Genomic DNA, 21,928 nt, shown 5'->3' with positions numbered 1-21,928 from the left:
GGGGGAGCATGTAGTATGGCGAGCACCTCCGCAGGTAACATAAACTGGGCAAACTAAGGCACAGGTCAAGGTGGCTGGGGCCAAGACCCCAGCCAATATTTAGGAACCAAAGCTCAAGGTGGCTGCAGTCAGCACTCCAAACGAAATTGAGGACCAGAATTGGGGAAACTGAGGCATAGATCAAGATTCCAGCTGAAAAGGGGGACCCAAATTATGGGAAACTGAGGTATGGCTCAAGGTGGCGGTGGCCAAGACTCCAGACAAAACTGGGGGCTGAACTGAGGAAAACTTTGAGGCGTGGCTCAGGGTCATGGCTCAGGCACGGCTGCAACCAATAGTGCAGCTGAAACTGGGGTCAAAATTGGGCAAACTGAGGCACAGCTTGGGATGGACTTGGCGAGGAAGCTAGCTGAGATGGGGGAATCAAAACAGGGGGGAAACTGAGGTGTAGCTTGGGATAGCTGCAGCCAAGATTTCAACAGAACTGGGGAATCAAACTAGGAGAAATGGGCACAGGTGGGGGTGGCTGCAGCCAAGATCTAGAGGATACTGATTAGGGAAACTAAGGCACAGCTCAATGTGGCAGCCAGTAGAATTTGGGGACCAAATTTGGGGAAACAGGTCAGTAGGGCAGACTCTGAGGAGTGTCCAAGTCTCTGGTAGTAAGTTCAGGAGGAGGGTGTGACGGTCAGTGCCCCCCATACGGCTTTATGGTATGTGTATATATATAACATAACTAGAATGTGTTGTATGCTACATATGCCATGTAACATATCTCTGTAAAGGTTATGATCTACTGAATCTATTAATCCTGTTTGTAGGCATGTATCATTTTTGTGTTCGATGTTATGAATATTGGCTGCATACTTGTTTGATTCTAAGTAGGTTGTAGTGAAGCAGTTGGTCAGCTTCCTGAGAGAAGACTATTCTCAGTAAATGCCCAATCAAGAAACACTTAAGCCAACAATGAACTTGGAGACACCAGTCCACATCCGGGCTTTCCCAGGAATGTTGTTTGGCTGGTAAGCAACTCAGTCTTGCATGGACATGTGATTTGCCCAGGTGACTCCAAAACTCCATTTTGTAGCTGGACTTTGCATAGGAGAGAGGAGGGGGTCTCCATCCACAAGAGAAAGTCTATTCAAGCCTGTCGGAGACCCCTCCATTTTGTCTTCAGCTGGCTAAAGAGAGAGCCTCTTCACCCCCAGAGATACCTGAAAGAAACTGGAACAAAGGACAGTGACTGCAAGGGGTGTGAGGTCCCAGACTAAAAGGAGGATTAGTCTGTAAAAGGGAGCATTCTGGAACTGGTGAGGATTTTATCTGTATTCAGTTGGATTAGACATAGATTTGCGTGTTTTATTTTATTTTGCTTGGTAATTCACTTTGTTCTGTCTGTCACTACTTGGAACCACTTAAATCCTACTTTCCGTATTTAATAAAATCACTTTTTACTTATTAATTAACTCAGAGTATGTATTAACACCTGGGGGGGCAAACAGCTGTGCATATCTCTCTATCAGTGTTATAGAGGGCGAACAATTTATGAGTTTACCCGGTGTAAGCTTTATACAGGGTAAAACGGATTTATTTGGGTTTTAGACCCCATTGGGAATTGGTCACCTGAGTGTTAAAGACAAGAACACTTCTGTTAGCTGCTTTCAGTTAAGTCTGCAGCTTTGGGACAAGTAATTCAGACCCTGGGTCTGTGTTGGAGCAGACGGGCGTGTCTGGCTCAGCAAGACATGGTGCTGGGGTCCCGAGCTGGCAGGGAAAGCAGGGGCAGAAGCAGTCTTGGCACATCAGTTGGCAGTTCTCAGGGGGGTTTCTGAGATTCAACCCGTCACAACAGCATTGTGTACTGGGTACACAAGCAGCACTTCTCAGGTAGGCCTAGGTGGTCAGGCAATCCTGAGCTGGCATGGAAACAGGGGCATGCTATGGGTCCAGCTGATGCCCCTTGTTCACACTCTGGTTTCCTGCGAGGAAACACTTGATACCATTATTGTTCACCTTGGTGAAAGGATTTGGGAAGATGTAAGGGGGTCAAATTGCTACTCAGAGCTACATGGGCTTTTGGGCAGATCCAGGAATTGTTCTGTGAGATGACAATTATTTGGGCCTGACATGTTGCAGCACAGTGTGTGTGTGTGTGTGTGTGTGTGTGGCTGGGGGGGGGATGAAGACTTGATGGGTCAATAAGTCCAGGGGGTCTGTGAATAGCTAGGTGGCTATATTCATATGTACCCAAGGGGGATTGGTAATTCTCCATTGGGACCTCTTACTGGGCATCTGAGTTATTCAGGGAGGATGGGGTACACCTATCTGCTGGAGGAATGGATATAATTATGTCTGATATTAACCTAGTGGGGGTAGGAGGAGGCAGCCAGGCATCATTGCTGGTGTCTCCTTGTGGCAGATGTGGCAGGTATTGTTATGGAAGGGATACAGTTATCAGATAAAACAGTTTAGAAAGGATTTGAAGAAAAACATCCCTGAAGGGAGCTGAGTAAGGGGGGAGTTGAGGCTCCTGTGACTAGAACAGCAAGGAGCCAGTCCCCCTCCTTTTATAACCATCTTAATCTCAGATGAGGGAAGGGCAGCGGGGTCCCAGCCATCCAATGGCTGGGACCAGGCTGGGGATTATATGGAAATGATTAAGGACAGGATGATGACCTTCACTGTACAATTTATTGTTGGGTATGCCCTGATATTTTAGGTGAATAATGTGGCAATCTAATTAAACCACATCCATTGCCTCCTCTCTCCTGTCTTTCTTCTGACATGGCCGGGCAATAATTCTTTTAATCACTGCTTGCTTTTCATTGCCCTTCCAACACAGACATTTCAATCCATGTTCTGGAGGAAAGAAGAGTCTGGGGAAAGCACTTTTGCAGATTATTTGTAGTATGTTTAGAAAGACAGTCCCTAATCCCAAGAGGAAAGACACAAAGCATGTATTTTGTATCTGTTATGCATGTGTATAACAGGAAAATCCTTGGAGTGTGTTGCATTCCCAATATGCAAAAAAAAAAAAAAAAAAGAAAGAAAAGTGAAGCAAATTGTAACTACTTTGAAAACAAAGACAGCAGATGAGCGTGTTAATTTTAGCATGGGGTTAGTTTGATTTCTACTGCCACTGAGTTGTTTTCAAGGATTCTCTACCAGATAACTGTGTGTGCTTGGACTGCATAACACTTCATTGAGGAAATCATTATTCAGAGTGCAACACTTGTAGCCTTTGTATTTTAAAGCAATATTTATTTTCCTGAAAACAATTGTCATTAGAGGTCTCTGAGACCAGTGTCTAACCTAATATGCATGTCAGATAGCAACAGCACGCATGTTCTTTAAAGGCTTGATTCTTATCTCAGATCCATAAGTGCATAGCACCAAAAAATGGAACAAGCTGTGGTACCAGCTGCAGTGTGCTCAAATAGGCAATTACCAGAATTCTGCTGTCTTCCACATGACATGTTAGGTCTTGAGGTTTACATTTATCTAAGGTGGTGGCCTGTGCTTTTAAAGTTCCTCTGAAAGGGAGCATGGGTTGTCCAAAAGAGGGGTGTTTTACACATTATATTTTAGACATCTAAAATTATATATGAAATGTATCAAGTGTGGTAAGTGATTTATAAAGTAAATAAAAGAGACATGCTCTGCCCTAAGCCATTTACACTGTTGTTATTGACATGAAGTGACGAACAAGAGCAATGAACTCTTGGATATCTATGGATTGGGGAAAAGGGAGGATGGAGGTTAAAATGATGTGGTTATCTGATTATGTTATATGATGACTCTGCTACATCAATTGTTTTGTAGAATTTTGTATCTTTGTTGCTTTCACTGCTTATTGTGAACATTGCAGAAAAAAAGTTAGTCTTGAGGAGTGATTTGAAAGAAGAGAGGAAGTGGACTTGGTTGTTTGGGGTTGGAAGTGTGTTCAGTGTAAAGGGGGCCACACAGAAGGAGGTGCAAAGAAGAGAAAGGAGGGGAAGACAGGAAGGTGCTTTGAAACTGGGTATCATTGACAGAAATAGAAATGAAAGCTGACTAGGGAGGAGTTATATAGGACTTTGAAGGCAATTATGAGATGGCAAAATAGGAACTAGGGAAGGGATTCAGAGGGGAGTGACATGGGCTGAATGACAGCTGAGAGAGATGATTTTCGCAGCTGTATTTTGAATGCAGTTCAGGGAAGCAATGTGGGTAAGAGACAGACTAAAGCAGAGTTCATGGCCAGGGTATGGACAATGGTTTTAGCTATTGAGACAAAGAAGAAGGTTTATATTTTTGGAATTGCAAGACTTGGAAACTGTGTGTCTGCATGAGGAGAAGAGGGATGAGTCCATCAAGAGATCCCAAGTTTGTGACCCTGAGTGATGGGGATCATGGTGGTATTAGCCATGGCAATAAAAAATGATAGAGGAGGGTTGGAGAAGAAGAATAAGCTCTGCTTAGGGCTGCCCTATTGTGCTTTTTTATGCACTACAAAGGAAGACTTATGTTTAATAAAGCACACACTATTTGCCTGAGAAGCAAAGGAAAAAAGGGATTTCCAAAAAAAAAAAAATACACCCAATCCATCCTACCATCCTCAAGAATAAATCTGGGAAAAGAGGTGAATTGTGCACCATTGGCCTTCCAACACTTGAAATACTACAGCAACTAAGCTCAACGAGCATGGAAAGATGAGGTCTCTGACAGCCTGGACTCAAATCATTTAGGGCTTCAAGTATAAAATTCAACCAATTGAGCTGCCCCCTGAAATGGGTATAGTGACAAAGCAGTTGTCAAAATAGGTCTAATATGTTTCCTGCAGCTAATGCTATTAAGCAGGAAAACCATCACATTTTCCTCCATTTGTGATTTCCAAGTAAGCTTCAAGAGACGCCCATCTAAAGAGTAATGCAATAATTCCCTACATGCAAGAGAGAACTCAGGTAATTGTTCCAAATCATCCACAGAGATTTCTTAGAGACCAGAAATACTTAAGCCATACCATCTACCGCCGCTATGAACTGTATATGTGCTAGTTAAGAAAACACCATCTTTACAGTATAAAAAGATGCTAACAGATGTAATAAAATCACTGGATGTGGACTCCTTGCCCATCACTAGGAAATCATCAGCCAGGGAGAGCAGTGCAGGCTCTAAGCCATTCCTCGGCCAAATTCTAAATCGAAAAGGATCAAGGAAATCTGACGACACTAAAAGATTCCAGAATTAACTCCCTTGCCACATTCTCAATCTTCCCCCAAAAAGGAAGGTGAGAGGCACACTGGTAATTAGCAAGATGACCAGCATCGAGAGAGATCTTGGGAAGGCACCTAATTGCTGCTTTTTTGAGGGAAGCTGGCGCTCTGCCTTCATACTGGGAGGGTTACCAATCTCAGGGCTGAACAGCAATGGACCTGTCATATGTACACAGGCCTTTTGGCACTCATGGAGAAGACCCTCTTGGGCCAGAAACATCCTGTCCCTGTTTTATATTTGGCAAAAACCTAAGTAGCTATAGAAAAGCTGGAGCATTGGTACAGGACACCATTAATGATTAAGGGGTTGCAGCTACTTTCCTCCTCCCCAACTTGTCTAGCCTGAGGAAGAGTCAATGTTCTTTTTGACCCAGATAACTGGAGCATATGAAACTCATTATCGTGATGAGGGAATAAGAAAGGCTGGTTCCTTTTCCATAAAACTGAGAGACAGGAACAGCTCCACAAGAGCAATCTACTCAGGAGGATACAGGCCAAATGTTTCTATTTAAATGGTGCATTAATCTGGGTATGATGTGTACATGAAAGAAGGGCGGCTCTCAGTCTGGAGAAGTGAATGTTTTTTGTTTGCGTCACTGAGAATGAATAAATACAAATCCTGGAAATGGAGGCTATGTTTATATTTAAAAAAATGTACTGGGGCCTGTTTGTTCCATGGAGACAAGTCTTGAATATTCCACATGATCCATGATCATTTGTATACTTGTCTCTGAACCGCGATAGGTGGCTTATCTTTCATAAGTGAAAAATATCACATGCATATTCTGGAATAGACAATGCAACCCTCTTAAATGTATACTTCAGGGAGTTCTCAGCCTACTTGTGATTTTTCAGTTCTTACAGCTAACTCAGAGTTCTAAATGCAAAATCAACCCTCAGAGAGATCATCAGACATTAGCTACTCTGTAGAAGATATTGGGTTCACAAACAATGAATGGATAATGCTTATATTTTTATTTTACTGTTCATTATCCAATTCAAAGAGGGGGAGCAGGACTTTCTAACTAATAACCTGCTTCCAGCTATTCTCCTTTTAAGCTCCTGTTCTGTATAGGACATGTAATAGGGCAGCAGCCATTAGATGGGTGATGTCCAACCAGGAATTTTGGTAAACACGGGGAGGTGGAGAGAAGGAACAGCAGATAGGTTAAAACAAGCAGCAAAAACAAAATAAAAATCTGATTTGACCTGGGCAGAGCTCAGGGAAAGTCACTGCCTTTACCAGTCAGATTTAGTTTGTTGGATAGCACTCTCTGAGACTGCAAACTAAGATTTATAATTGTACTATGATTTCACACAAACTGTTCTGACTTTTGAGTTATGTTGCACTAAGCTGTTAAGTTTCTAACAGTCAAACTCAAGACCTTTTTAATCAGTGTAACAGGGTAATGTAGTATCTTGCATGAAATGGTAATGTCAATATTGAGATAGTTTTGCTAAATGTGTGTGACTGAAATGTCATTTGTCTGATCCACATTCGTTAAATAATGGGCACTGTAAGGTCACATTTGATCAAAAATGTGTCTATAGTATGTGTGTGTATTTACAAAACCTGAGACTAATAAGTGTTGATGTGAAATGTAACAAACAAACTAAAATAAAATACCCTTGCAGCATTGTCCTAGTGCATTAGAACCTGAAAATGAAATTGACTAGAAACGAAGTAGGCTATTTTCATTGTCCAAGTAAAGAGAAGTGCAAGGAGTAAAAAAACCAACCTAGATTTCTGAAAGCTATTTACATTAACTTGTCAATTTTTATACTCTAAGATGATGACAGTAATGTAGCTAAAGATTTTTTTAAATATGATTTTTATCCTGACAGTTCTCCTTTTCTTTAGTTTGAAGTGAATTTACTGGCGAGTTTGAAGGCTCCAATTTTTTTATCAATATCATGCACTTAATTGTAAATTTAATACAGCATTAAAGTAGGCTATTTTCATTGTCCAAGTAGAGAGAAGTGCAAGGAGTAAAAAAACCAACCTAGATTTCTGAAAGCTATTTACATTAACTTGTCAATTTTTATATTCTAAGATGATGACAGTAATGTAGCTAAAGATTTTTTTAAATATGATTTTTATCCTGACAGTTCTCCTTTTCTTTAGTTTGAAGTGAATTTACTGGTGAGTTTGAAGGCTCCAATTTTTTATCAATATCATGCACTTAATTCTAAATTTAATACAGCATCACTTTATTATAATATCCACAAAGAATTTTTCACTGTGTTCTTTTAATGGGCTTGGCCAGGTTTAAAAAGTTCGTTTAAAGCAGTGTTGTTCAAGTGTTGTCTTTTGTTCAGGACAATACTATTTGAGGAAAGCACAGACCAGGAGGGCCGAACTTCCTGACCCTCCGAGCCGCATACAATAATCTTTAGAAGTTCGAGAGCTGCAAGATGCACACAACCTGCCCCATGGGGCGATGCCTGCCAGGGTGTGGAGCTTTTGCCCCGATGACCCCCACTGGGCTAAAGCCCTTAGACTCATCACCCTGCCGCAGGGCAGAAACCCCTCATCCCACAACACTGCCGCAGAGCAGAAGCCCCAAGCTCCCTCCTTCCCAGTCTTGTAGGCGGAGAATGGAGGGGGGATGCATAGGGGGCTCTGGGAGCCGCATTTTAACTGTAAAAGAGCTGCATGCGGCTCACGAACCACCGTTTGGCCATGCCTGGCACAGACTGTACTATAGAAAAAGAGAGAAACAACAAAGTGGTAGTTCTTTGATACTGCTGCACTCTGATAACTACCATTCATTTGTTTCTTAATTCTTAAAATCAAGTTGTGCTTAGTCTAATAACTGCTGGTGGCTAATGATCCCACACATAACTGCTTGTTTTTAATAGGTTTCCAGCAATGCATTTCTGTAGGGCAGATTTCAATTTTTGCAATGTTATCGTGCATGCAGTGTGCTGCTGTTGGATAGCTGGAACTTTTTCTCCACTTCTTACTCATCTGCTTATAGCTAGAGGCACCTAGTTTAATAATATATTAAGGCTCACAATAGGGTGTCTATTCTTCCACAGATGCATTTGCAATTTATACACCTAACTCACTCATAAGCAGATAGGGGACAAAATTACTTCCTGTTCTGTAATTTCACAAGTTAAAAAGTTTGCTGGAAAAATACTCTAGTATGTTATGATTAATTTTTGGTCAATTGACGTCAGTTGTGTAACTCACAAAGTAACATCTTGTTTTCTGTGTGTTGCAGGTAGCATAGTGTACCTTGGGATGATGTTGGGGGCATTCTTCTGGGGAGGCTTGGCAGACAAGGTGGGAAGGAGGCAGTCTCTCCTGATATGCATGTCTGTCAATGGATTCTTTGCCTTCCTGTCATCATTTGTCCAGGGCTATGGCCTCTTTCTCTTCTGTCGCTTATTTTCTGGATTTGGGTAAGCTCTTCTGCTTTCTTTCATTTCTTTAATTTTTCTGTGTTTATGAAACTTGCCATATGTTTAATCATATATGGATATGCACATTATGTAATGTAGGATTATAGTCTTGTTTCAGTGGCTGGAGAATTACACAGTGCACATATGTGACTAGCCCTAAAAGACCTATCAGAAGGGAGGAAGGATTGTCTTTTGGCTATGACATGGGACTGAGAATTGGAAGATGGGAGTTCGGTTCCTGTTTATGCCACAGATGTCTTGTGTGAACTCGGACAACTAACAATTTCCGTGCCTCACTTTTCCTATCTCAAAATAAAATATTACCTATCTCAAAGGTGTGTGTTAAGACTTCGTTAATATTTGTAATGCATTTTGAGAACTTCATATATATGGTGCTATACAAGCACAAAATGTTACTAGCAGTCGATTGCTAAATGTAAAAACTGATCTTTAGTGACACTTGCCTCATATTGTGGGTGTTACCTTGAGGGTATATTTGGGGCTCTGTTTGTTTCAATTTCTTTTTTTTTTTTTTTTTTTTTTTTGGTCTAAATAATTTTTGATGGGAGTGGGAGGATTTAAGAGATTGGTAGTAGGACCTTTTCAGTTGCAATTTTAAACCCTGCCTTGGTCAGAATTGGGGTAATATGGGGAAGTTTCTGCAATCTGCCTGTATTCTTCCTCTGCTTTTGTGGATAAACAAGGACTTGGTCTCCAGCACTAACAATTTGGCACCCCCAATAAGCACTAGATTCACAAAGGGTGAAATTCTGCCATGATGCCACTTACATTTTCACTTCAGGCCACTTGCATCCCTGCATAGAGTCTGCAGCCTTAGGGTGGTCCAGTGAGGATCTCCAGCTTCCTCCCTCAGTTCTGACTTCTGCTTCTGGAATGATGGTGGAGACTGAGTTTTTTGGATACAGACTGACTTCTCTTTGGTTCCTCTAGAGTCTAAGGTTTAATGGGATCTTAACAATTTTGTTACCTGTGCTCCATAGACACTGTAGCCATTGTGAGCTGGTCAGCCTAGGACACCAACACCTAGCAAAAGGCTTTCTGTCAAGACCAAGGACTATCCTGCCACAAAATATACATCTCCTCCATTCACTTCTGAGGTATCACAAAAGAAAGTCTCATCTGCCTTCCAATCTAAATCTATGGAACCTCAGAAGAGGAAGCTATTGAAGAAGATCCTATTTGTTAGAGTGCCTCTAGAGAGAGAGTCTTCATCCTCTCCTGAGGATACAGTATCATAGAATATCAGGGTTGGAAGGGACCTCAGGAGATCATCTAGTCCAACCCCCTGCTCAAAGCAGGACCAATCCCCAACTAAATCATCCCAGCCAGGGCTTTGTCAAGCCTGATCTTAAAAACCTCTAAGGAAGGAGATTCCACCACCTCCCTAGGTAACCCATTCCAGTGCTTCACCACCCTCCTAGTGAAAAAGTTTTTCCTAATATCCAACCTAAACCTCCCCCACTGCAACTTTAGACCATTACTCCTTGTTCTGTCACGTGGTACCACTGAGAACAGTCTAGATCCATCCTCTTTGGAACCCCCTTTCAGGTAGTTGAAAGCAGCTATCAAATCCCCCCTCATTCTTCTCTTCTGCAGACTAAATAATCCTAGTTCCCTCAGCCTCTCCTCATAAGTCATGTGCTCCAGCCCTCCACTGGACTCTTTCCAATTTTTCCACATCCTTCTAGTAGTGTGGGGCCCAAACCTGGACACAGCACTCCAGATGAGGCCTCACCAATGCCTAATAGAGGGGAATGATTACGTATCTCGATCTGCTGGCAATGCCCCTACTTATACAGCCGAAAATGCTGTTAGCCTTCTTGGCAACAAGAGCACGCTGTTGACTCATATCCAGCTTCTCGTCCACTGTAACCCCTAGGTCCTTTTCTGCAGACCTGCTGCCTAGCCACTCAGTCCCTAGTCTGTAGCAGCACATGGGATTCTTCCGTCCTAAGTGCACGACTCTGCACTTGTCCTTGTTGAACCTCATCAGATTTCTTTTGGCCCAATCCTCTAATTTGTCTAGGTCCCTCTGTATCCTATCCCTTCCCTCCAGCATATCTACCACTCCTCCCAGTTTAGTGTTATCTGAAAACTTGCTGAGGGCACAATCCACGCCATCCTCCAGATCATTAATGAAGATATTGAACAAAACCGGCCCCAGGACTGACCCTTGGGGCACTCCGCTTGATACCGGCTGCCAATTAGACATGGAGCCATTGATCACTACCCATTGAGCCTGATGATCTAGCCAGCTTTCTATCCACCTTATAGTCCATTCATCCAGCCAATACTTCTTTAACTTGCTGGCAAGAATATTGTGGGAGACCGTATCAAAAACTTTGCTAAAGTCAAAGAATAACACGTCCACTGCTTTCCCCTCATCCATGGAGTCAGTTATATCATTGTAGAAGGCAATTAGGTTAGTCAGGCATGACTTGCCCTGGGTGAATCCATGCTGACTGTTCCTGATCACTTTCCCCTCCTCGGAGTGCTTCAAAATTGATTCCTTGAGGACCTGCTTCATGATTTTTCCAGGGACTGAGGGGAGGCTGACTGGCCTATAGTTCCCCGGATCCTCCTCCTTCCCTTTTTTAAAGATGGGCACTACATTAGCCTTTTTCCAGTCATCCTGGACCTCCCCCAATTGCCATGAGTTTTCAAAGATAATGGCCAATGGCTCTGCAACTCCTTTAGCACCCTTGGATGCAGTGCATCCAGCCCCATGGATTTGTGCTCATCCAGCTTTTCTAAATAGTCCTGAACCACTTCTTTCTCCACAGAGTGCTGTTCACGTCCTCCCCATACTGTGCTGCCCAGTACAATAGTCTGGGAGCTGACCTTGTTCGTGAAAACAGAGGCAAAAAAATCATTTAGTACTTTAGCTTTTTCCACATCCTCTGTCATAGGTTGCCTCGCCCATTCAGTAAGGGGCCCACACTTTCCCTGACCTTCTTCTTGTTGCTAACATATCTGTAGAAACCCTTCTTGTTACTCTTAACATCCCTTGCTAGCTGCAGCTCCAGCTGTGATTTGGCCTTCCTGATTTCACTCCTGCATGCCTGAGCAATATTTTTATACTCCTCCCTGGTCATCTGTCCGAGCTTCCACTTCTTGTAAGCTTCTTTTTTGTGTTTAAGATCAGCAAGGATTTCACGGTTAAGCCAAGGTGGTCATCTGCCATATTTACTATTCTTTCTACACATCGGGATGGTGTGTTCCTGCAACCTCAATAAGGATTCTTTAAAATACAGCCAGCTCTCCTGGACTTCTTTCCCCCTCATGTTATTCTCCCAGGGGATCCTGTCCATCAGTTCCCTGAGGGAGTCAAAGTCTGCTTTTCTGAAGTCCAGGGTCCGTATTCTGCTGCTCTTCTTTCTTCCTTTTGTCAGGATCCTGAACTCGACCATCTCATGGTCACTGCCTCCCAGGTTCCCATCCACTTTTGCTTTCCCTACTAATTCTTCCCTGTTTGTAAGCAGCAGATCAAGAAGAGCTCTGCCCCTAGTTGGTTCCTCCAGCACTTGCACCAGGAAATTATTTCCAACACTTTCCAAAAACTTCCTGGATTGTCTGTACACTGCTGTATTGTTCTCCCAGCAGATATCGGGGTTATTGAAGTCCCCCATGAGAACCAGGGCCTGTGATCTAGTAACTTCTGTTAGTTGCCTGAAGAAAGCGTCGTCCACCTCATCCCCCTGGTCTGGTGGTCTATAGCAGACTCCCACCACGACCTCACCCTTGTTGCTAACACTTCTAAACTTAATCCAGAGACTTTCAGGTTTTTCTGTAGTTTCATACTGGAGCTCCGAGCAGTCATGCTGCTCTCTTACATACAATGTAACTCCCCCACCTTTTCTGCCCTGCCTGTCCTTCCTGAACAGTTTGTATCCATCCATGACAGTACTCCAGTCATGTGAGTTATCCCACCAAATCTCTGTTGTTCCAATCACATCATAATTTCTTGACTGTGCCAGGACTTCCAGTCCTCCCTGTTTGTTTCCCAGACTTCTTGTATTTGTGTATAGACACTTAAGATAACTTGCTGATTGTCCTGCTTTCTCAGTATGAGGCAGGAGTATGCGCTCTTCTGCTCGTACTTTCTCCTGGTATCCCACTTCCCCACATCTCCTCCATTACTAGCTCCCTGCTTCTTTCAACACTTGATAACCCTTAAAGCTACAGTCTTAGACTTGGAACTGGCAGCTGTCCAAAAGAAGTCTCATATATTAAAATCATGACACCTTGTAGAGTAGCTGTACTAACCAACGAAGGGTTGACTGGACTGGTCAATGACCTCTGGATGACCCTTCACTAACTTCCAGAAAGGCTCTAGTTCCACCATTCCTTCTACTGCAGCCCTGCTCTGAAGTCTTCAATAGTGGCTGTGGCTTATGAACCAGTGCAAGTCAAAGCCACAAATCCATTCCTCATTATAAGGATGTGAGAAGTTGGCTTCTTTTGCTAGATGTAGAGATCAGTAGGACTTGAACCTAAGCCTGGAGTGCTACAAGGCAACTAACAGGCCCACACTGCCACCCAGTAGTAGCTGTAAGCTGGCTTCTACCTCTGACCTATAATCTACAGAGAGAGGTTCAACACCACAGGAAGTTCCACCTCAAGTGATCTGACTGACAGTAGTCTTAGTGATCCCTAAGTGGCTCCTTGTCCTTATATAAACCCATGGAATGTACCAGGTAGTGTCCAGGCAACAATGTGCATCCTTAGCTAGCTGCCATGACTGCTCTGCTTCTCTGTTCATGAAACTCTGGTCTTGAGCTTGGGTCTGACTCCCAGCTGATCACTAGAACGCCAACATGGACCTCGATTCCTGGTATTGACCCTCAGTCTGATTCCTGACTCTGGCTCTGACCCTCAGCTTAATTTCTGACTCTGACTCTGGCTTGAGCTTCAGCTTGACTCTTGACCCTAATACTGGCTTTGATCCCGAGCTTCGGTTCTGGAATCCCAAGCTCCTGCCACTAGTCCTGACTACTTTCCCCTGGTATCCTGACAATAGGAAGGCTTATTTATCTGCAACTCTACAAATGAGAGTGGCTAATTATCAGGATCCTCTTGCTAGATATGACTATGCCAAGTGGAACAAGCTGGCATCTTTGATGGATCATCTGTTTGAAGATGTCAGAGGCCACAACCATCTTATCAAGGCTGCTTACAGTGCCTCAGATATCGCAGCTATTTCAGTAGCAATGATAGTAACTGTGAGAAGGCTGCTTTCTAAAAGTTCAGGTTTATTTCAGCATGTGCAAACCAAGGTGAAACATCTTTCTAAGGGGCCAGAACTTTCCAGTTGGTGGGAGGAAAGACTGGAGGGGTGGGGAAGGGTGAAATCTTGGCTTTCTTGGGACTGTCTTAACCATCATACAAGAAAAGGGCACCGCTTGGCACCCCTCAGTTGTACTGACGTTTATGGGAAGAACTTCCAGAAGTTCTTTTACTCCTCTCTTGGGACTGGGGGGGAAAAATCTTTAAAAAACAAAAGTTGACTCCAGCTTTGACACCAGGTGAGTGAAGAAGCAAACTTGCCATGAGCCTTGACTCAAGTCTTGTATACATACATCTTTCCTCAGTCCTCCTCTTGGGTGATATGGAGTAGTTACTTCAGTCACATGGGTTTTGGAAATAGAGATAATTTACACATTCAGCTCCATGCCTTCCCTGGACCCTCTTCAGGGATCCTTGGCCAGCACTGATGGAAGATGTCGGCTCCCTCTTTCTATGGAGAGCAATCAAAGGTTTCTTTGTTAGCTGGGGAAGGGGCTTTATTGCAGATACATTCCTGTGTAAAGCAAACAAAAAGAAATTTTAATCAAAGAATTGAGTGATGTTATGTTTTACAATCTGAACCCTCTGGGATATTATGGGGAAAGGTGTCAGAATAATTCCCTACAGGGTCAGAAGGTTATCTCAGACAATTGTATATAGTTCTTAAGTTATTATGTGAAATATTACATTAATGAGATAAAAGAAGTGGCAAAAGTGTACACCATTTAAACTAGTCTTTAATAGTACAACGAATCTAAAAGCAGGAGGAGAAACCTGGACAGAAATGACATCCTCTGATAAGAGGTCTTATGAGAGTAAAGCTGTATGGCGGATGCCAGAATTTCCTGCAGTCAAAATACAACTAAACAAGCAAGAAACCATTCGGAAAAGAACTGTTGATTACATCATAGATTCTTCACAAACTGGAAAACCAGAAGATGAACCAAAAGCTTTAAATAGAAAGTTCAACAGAGCAGAGGGTGGTTAGGCTTTGGGTAAAATTTTCAAAAGCATGGAAGTCCCATTTTCAAAATGGACTTAGATATCTATGTCCAGTTGACTGTCAGTGAGACTGAGGCTAAGTGCCTCAGTGACTTTTGAAAACAGGCACCTAAGACATAGGCACTTTTGGAAATTTTACTGCAAAACAAGCTTTGCCATTTCAAAGCTGGCTGGACTCCAGAAAAAGCTGAAACATGTTTACTCACATTACAAAACTGAGAATAACTAGCAGAAAAATAAATATCGCAAAGATACTGCTGGAGAAAGGGCATCTCCCTGAGAGAGATGAGCATCTGAGAAATGAGCTTGAGGTGATATGAAAAGATGAAGAAATTCTGGGTAACATGCAAAGTCATCTCTTCTTATGACATCGTTTTCCATAAGCCTGGCTCCTCCACTGATAGAGATCAGAACTCGGTAGGAGACTGCACCCTAAAGCTGGCTAAAAAGTCTAGGACGGTGTGACACAGAGGCTCATTGGTAGTTCACTGTTCTGTGTCAGTAACTCTTGTCAGGCCTGACATACTAGTTACACCTAACACACTTGTTATAATCTATATCTAAAAGGTGTTGTGCAATATATTTTAAAAAAGAATGACACAGTGGTGATATCATTGTGAAATGTATGTGTTAACATTATATGAGGAATTATGGATATTCACAGCTATTGTGCTTTACAGTCTGGGACCCAACAAAGGGAGAAACAGGTTTTCTTCCAGACAGGAGGGAAGATACCATCTACCTGTCTCCACTGTAAATTAAGCCGGGGGGTGACCTGCATTCTTGTGGCTGTGAGCCACAGTAGCATAGCATTTAAGGCACCCAGAGTTGTAGGGCAGGTGTTGACTGAATCCCTTGCTGGTGTGGGCTGAATGAACTCCAACACATCATAGAGGCTTCAGCATTGACTTCCTACAAGCTGAAAACACCTGGAGAAGAGACTGAGAGCTGCATTCATCAGCTGGCCACCGAAGGCTCCTCCTACATTTGACTAAGACAAATAAGCACCTTGTTAACTCTGTCTTTTAAGTCCCTAGAGGAAGACTTCTGCAATACTGGAACAAGATTTTTAATTTCACCATGAGTTAATACTACCTTGAACTAAAATTGCTACCTATTATGGCAGATCAGCCATTGTGAACTGTTGACTCGTGCTGGACAATTTTATCCAAACTCCAGGTAGTTTTGATAAGTAACAGACTTTAATTTATTTCACTTTACCTAAGTGATTACTTGATTATTTTAAGATGAATTCTTCTTTTCAGAAAGCATGTGTTCTTTTCACAACATCAGAACATATACTAAACTTTTAGTTTATAAAGTAGTGGTAATCCCAACTCTCCTCTATGGCTGTGAGACTTGGGTGTCCTATAGAAAACTTTCCCTTTATTTTTTTTTGTAGTAGTTTGTTTAACACAGTACTGTACTGTATTTACTTTTTTTTTCTCTGCTGCTGCCTAATTACATACTTCTGGATCCAAATGAGGTATGTGATTGACCGGTCATTTCGTATCTTTGAGGTTCTACGGTAGCTTAAATGTGAGAAGAACAATCACCTACTAATTTAATAGACCAAAAGCCACAGATATGTCCCCTCAACTTTGTCGTTTATGGGGACATATCCAAGGGTCGGGCATTATACACCTGCTAAGAGGATAACAGTTTGTTTCAAGACATGTTATGATCTAGAGAGAGTTTCCATCCTGCAGACCTTGGAGCACATTTAATTGGAGTCAATGCTCAGCTGCCACAGCTTTTCTAAGAAGCTTTTCAATAGAGCCTATTTGCAAAGCTGCTACCTGGTGCTCTGAACACAGGCTAAATCTAGGGAGCAATGCTATGCAAAAGTGAAGGGCTGGTACTTAATTGAATAGTGTTACAATCATTATTTTGATCCTGCTCAGACCACCTTTATGAGGATCACAGTTACCAAACTTCCAGGACCAGAATCAGGTTGCATGCAATGGAAGTTCTTTGAGATGAGTGCCTGCACGGATCCATACAAACCACATTCTGTCACCACTTCTTCAGAGTCTATGCGCTGACCTTTGAGGTACTAGAAGGAACTCTGAGGAAGGGTGAGGACATAACTCCATATATCTAGCTTGTGCCTAGAGGTTTGTATTGTATAGTCCCAGAATCAGTCACATGCCCCAGTCACCTAACCCCATAGTCATGGGCTTCTCTTAGTGACAAAAATTCCTAAACCTCCAATCTGAAAGTGGCTATTTCTCTCTAATAGACATTCAGACTGCACATGTACCTGAACAACCTGCATCCTACTGTACATGGTCCAGAAACACTTGAATTTAAAACACAGTTACAATGAACTGCATTGTACTGATTTTCATTAAACTACAATTTTTCTAAGGCATCATTCAGCAGTTATTTCTCAAGGGAAACTGGTATGATTGCCTGCTCACTTTCAGATATTACCAGTTTCCTGAAGGCTCTGAAGGGAAAAAGTCTTTTATGAGACTGGGTGGTAGTGGGAGTCTGTCACCAGACTATAAAAACCAGGCAGAGAAAAGAGGAGCTGATAGGAAGGGGAAGTAACAGTTGCAATCGGACAGTGGAGCAGGAAAAGCAGGACAATAGTTGGGTTGATCCAAACCAAGAAGCAGCTTAATAGCAGTTGTATGTTTCAAACTCTCTCATGTAGCATCTTAGCTGACCACAGGTAACAGGATGGATGAATATTGCAAACGCCATCACAGACCGACATAATCTCTACTGTACGTTCACTGTCTGGCTCTGGTTCAGTTTATAAGCAGAAGATGACTAGCTATTTCAGTCAAAGAGCATATTACTGCCTTATGCATTTTAATCTTGTGTGTTTTTCTTATTTATCTGTTTATTCCTGACATGCCTCTGCATTTCAAGCCCCTTTCGTGCGTAAATCTGCAAACAAACACCAGATACTTTCTAAAGCCAGGTTCCTGATTGCTCTGCATAAGTGTTGCTTGCATCCCAGCTGTCACAGTGTGCGTTGCCCAAATCTATTGCGACAAATTACAGCCCTGCAGGTAGATTAGCAGACGCTTACAATTTTTTTGATGTGACAAATAGAGAGATGCATCTTAGTTTATTGTTTATTTTCAGAAATCCATCTCTCCTGCCATACATTGGCTAAATTCTTTTTTGTTCTTCACTCTCGTAATTCCACAGAACAAATGATAACTACTGATTAGTTCAAGCATAAAAATGTAAATCCCTGTTCCTTCAAACTTGTATTTAGTATGATGAATTTTCTTTTGAGGTCAACAATTGCACCTTCTTTTGGTGAAAACTAAGACATACACCTCTACCCCGATATAACGCGACCCGATATAACATGAATTCGGATATAATGCGGTAAAGCAGTGCTCCAGGGGAGCGGGGCTGCGCACTCCGGTGGACCAAAGCAAGTTCAATATAACGCGGTTTCACCTATTACGTGGTAAGATTTTTTTGGCTCCTGAGGACAGCGTTATATCGGGGTAGAGGTGTAATACATTATTTTGAGTGATTTTTTCCAGTAAGTAATAGTTCTCTTCTTTAAATGTTGCTGTCTAAAATAGAAAGATCGAAAATTGATATGAAAACACAGTTATGGTGGAGGTTGAGTGAAACCTCACTGAAGTTGGATGACAGATGGGCATGATAAATGTAGATAGGATAAATATAAGAAAGGTAAAACAACAGGATACCTTTTAAAAAAAACTCACATTTTGGAGCACTTTCATCTTTGGTGTAAGCCCATTGAATTCATTTAACCCATTATGTCTAGCACTTATCCAAATGGTATAAATTTTGTAACACTCTTAGTGAATGAATTCATGAGGCAGTGCTCAAAAGTGCATGTAATATTTTTAGGAAGGACATATCTACTGTAATGAAAATCCCCAGGAGCAGGACTCCAACTGGCTAGAAGACTGTCTCATTCTTGCAGATGATGAGCTTGTCTCGATAAAACATGCCTTCATTACCTCCCAACTGGACTACAGCAGTGTATGCCTTCATTACCTCCCAGCTGGACTTGTAAGCACTACGCCTGGGAAAATTACAAAATTCAGCCACGTGCTTCCTCAGCATTCTGGGGTGTCACCACCCCACTACGTTTCTTGCTCGTGTCACTGGCCTCCCACAGAATACTGCATCAACTTCAAAGTCCCAGTCCTTATTTTTAGGGCAATATATTGAACTTCCACTAGTCAAGAAAGCTGAAGTGCTTCGGACAAGGTATTGAAAGTTCACAATAACTTTGTTTATGTAGTGAAAATGTAAATAATTGTCCACTATTAAAACTGAAGTGATTTTGTGTTGAAGTTATAAAGATTTTAAGCCATCAAGAGAGAAATTTTTAACAACAATACAGATTTAGGCTTTAGCCCCTGATGCTGTTAACACTTATGCACTTTGAAGTCAATGGAATTAGTCATGTGTATAAAGTTATGAACCTCCTTAAGTGTTTGTAGGATCACAGCCTTACTTTTTGATATGTTGTTCTTTGCCTATAGCAATTTTATAATATTCAAATAAGAGACCCTAATAGTAAAGGCATTTTTTTAGAAAGCATTTATAATTTAGTTCATTTTAAATTTTAATCTAAAATTACAATAAACTGCACAATTAGCCAAACTGGTTTTATGAAAAAAGAAGAACAGGAGTACTTTGCGGATACAGACTAACATGGCTGCTACTCTGAAACCTGATTTTATGAAGCCTCAGATGTATTTAAATCAATGTTGTTGTTTTTTTAAAAAATCAGGTGATTTCAATCATGATTTAAATCAGTCCACCCTGCTGTCAGAATAACCAGCATTTTTAAGCTAGGGCCAAGCCTTTTCAGTTCAGTATAGAAAAAAATAGAATGCGGGATGTGTGTGTGTGTGTGTGTGTGTGTGTGTGTGTGTGTGAAGAGATATACATTTTGGTGCCTGATGTTTATTTTACAAATGAGGATTAACCACATTATTCATAAATTTAACAAGGGCACACAGGATACTTTGTTTAGCTAATTAATTGTCTGAAGCAGATTTAATAATGTGTCCTGTGGGAAATGGTGTTTGTATTCCCTGTAAAATGCAGGGTGAAATCCTGGTCACATTTAAGTCAATGGCAAATCTTCCATTGAGTTCATGGTAGTCAAAATTTCACGCCTGTTTATAATTTCATCAAGGAGCTAATGGTGACTAAAAGCAGACTGCTTTAATACATCATTTTCAATTTTATTATAAAAATACAGTGGGTCAAAAATTTTTCTGTTACACCAGCAAAGATCTCGAATAACTCAGCTGAAGTCATTGGAGAGTCATCATACATTACCAAGGCCAATTCAAATAATGCTTCCAAACCTTCAGCTATACAGGGTTTTTAGGTCATAGGGTGCAATCCAGCCTGCTAAAAGCAGGTTGACGTGTCAAAGTGATGTTAGCTGCCCATGCTCCAGTGTGGTGTCATTCATTGACCCAGGCAACATTGGTTAAAATCAAAGCAACTAGAAAAAGGTAGAGTCCATAAACATAACAAAAATAAGACAAAAAGCCCTTGGCCCTCAGGGCTTCCATCTCCATCTAAGTCTCTTGTACTTCCAGTCTCCCAGTTGGTCACAGGAGCAACAAACAACTGCACCCTGCCCCGGTCCGTAACTTTGGTTATCGTCTTCCTGTGAAGGTTCGGGGCGACCCTGTGCCTGTGTAAGCATGTGGGGAAGGTCTTGTTGCATATTTGGAGGTGTCTGTAATCCTGGGGGACTTTTGTCGAGGCACCCTAGGAGTGATACTTAGGCCTTGGCTACACTTACCCGCTAGTTCGACGGCTGGAAATCGAACTTCTGGGTTCGACTTATCGCGTCTAGTCTGGACGCGATAAGTCGAACCCGGAAGTGCTCGCCGTCGACTGCGGTACTCCAGCTCGCCGAGAGGAGTACCGCGGAGTCGACGGGGGAGCCTGCCTGCCGAGTGTGGACCAAGGTAAGTTCGAACTAATTCGAACTAACGTACTTCGAACTTCAGCTACGTTATTCACGTAGCTGAAGTTGCGTACCTTAGTTCGAATTAGGGGGGTAGTGTAGACCAAGCCTTATTGTGGGCTCTTTCTGACACCCAGCTGGGTGTTAGGGCCTTCCTGGGGCTTATCTGGCCTAGTTCCCATCTCTCCCTCATGGTGCGGTTCTCTTCCTTGTTGCTCATAGTGGCCCATGGTGCCTCTTTGGTGGGAGGCTCCCAGGCAGCTTCAGCAGTCAGGTAGTCTTCCATGAGGTGGATCGCTTCCATCAGTGTTTCTGGCCAGTGTCTGCAGCCCCAGTCTTGGCTTGCCAATGGGAAAATCTGCATGAACTGTTCAACATCAATCAGCTCCACTGTCCTTCAGTTTCTGGGCAACGCTCATTGCCTGGCCTTTGGGGGTATCTCTCGTTGCAGAAGAGCTGATGGTAGGTCTCTTCGTTAATGCCTTATCAGTCTCAATATGGCTGTCGTCATGAGTTCATAATCTTGTGCAGCCATCCAATCAAGGTCCTGGTACACTGCCTGAGCTCCGCCTGCCAAAATGGGGCACGCTGGATAGCCTACTGCTCTGAGGGCCATTGGGATGCCAACACTACTCTCCCAAAGATTATCAGGAAGGACTTGGGGTCGTCATCTGCCATCATCTTGGGAAACATTAGGTCTAGGGACGTTCCCCAAATTTTGGTAGGCACAGCTCCTGCCATGGTGTGGTTCAAGCAGCTTTGTAAAGGCAGCAGGTCAGTCATATATTGTAATAACTGTTACTGGTGTGTCACCATCTGCTCTAACAGTTGCTGTTGTCACTGCTGCTGTTGTGCTTGTGAATTGACTAGCCACTGTAGGAGCCGATTCACCTTCGTTTGGGACTTTTTTGTTGTACATTTTTTGTTTTGTTTTTAATGAGTTGTCCACTTTTCAGTGGTAGTGATATCCCACTTTTGGTACCATCCGTCAGTAGTAATG

The 21,928-nt window shown here is 42.4% G+C and overlaps 1 protein-coding gene across 4 annotated transcripts in view; it reads left to right on the top strand.

Moving 5' to 3' along the window:
* Positions 1-21,928, top strand: part of SV2C (synaptic vesicle glycoprotein 2C) — a 183,032-nt gene that overhangs the window by 82,184 nt on the left and 78,920 nt on the right. For 3 of the 4 annotated variants that reach the window (XM_034773883.1, XM_034773884.1, XM_034773885.1), the window contains one exon: positions 8,486-8,666. The exons of the other annotated variant lie outside the window; for it this stretch is intronic. In XM_034773883.1, coding sequence (XP_034629774.1) covers positions 8,486-8,666 — 181 coding nt within the window. The remainder of the gene's footprint in view (positions 1-8,485; positions 8,667-21,928) is intronic. 4 annotated transcript variants of the gene reach the window in all.

The sequence above is a fragment of the Trachemys scripta genome, chromosome 6 (assembly GCF_013100865.1).
Source record: "Trachemys scripta elegans isolate TJP31775 chromosome 6, CAS_Tse_1.0, whole genome shotgun sequence".
Lineage (NCBI taxonomy): Eukaryota > Metazoa > Chordata > Testudines > Emydidae > Trachemys > Trachemys scripta.
Note: the sequence above shows the minus strand (reverse complement) of the source record. Positions and strands in the feature narration are given on the sequence as shown.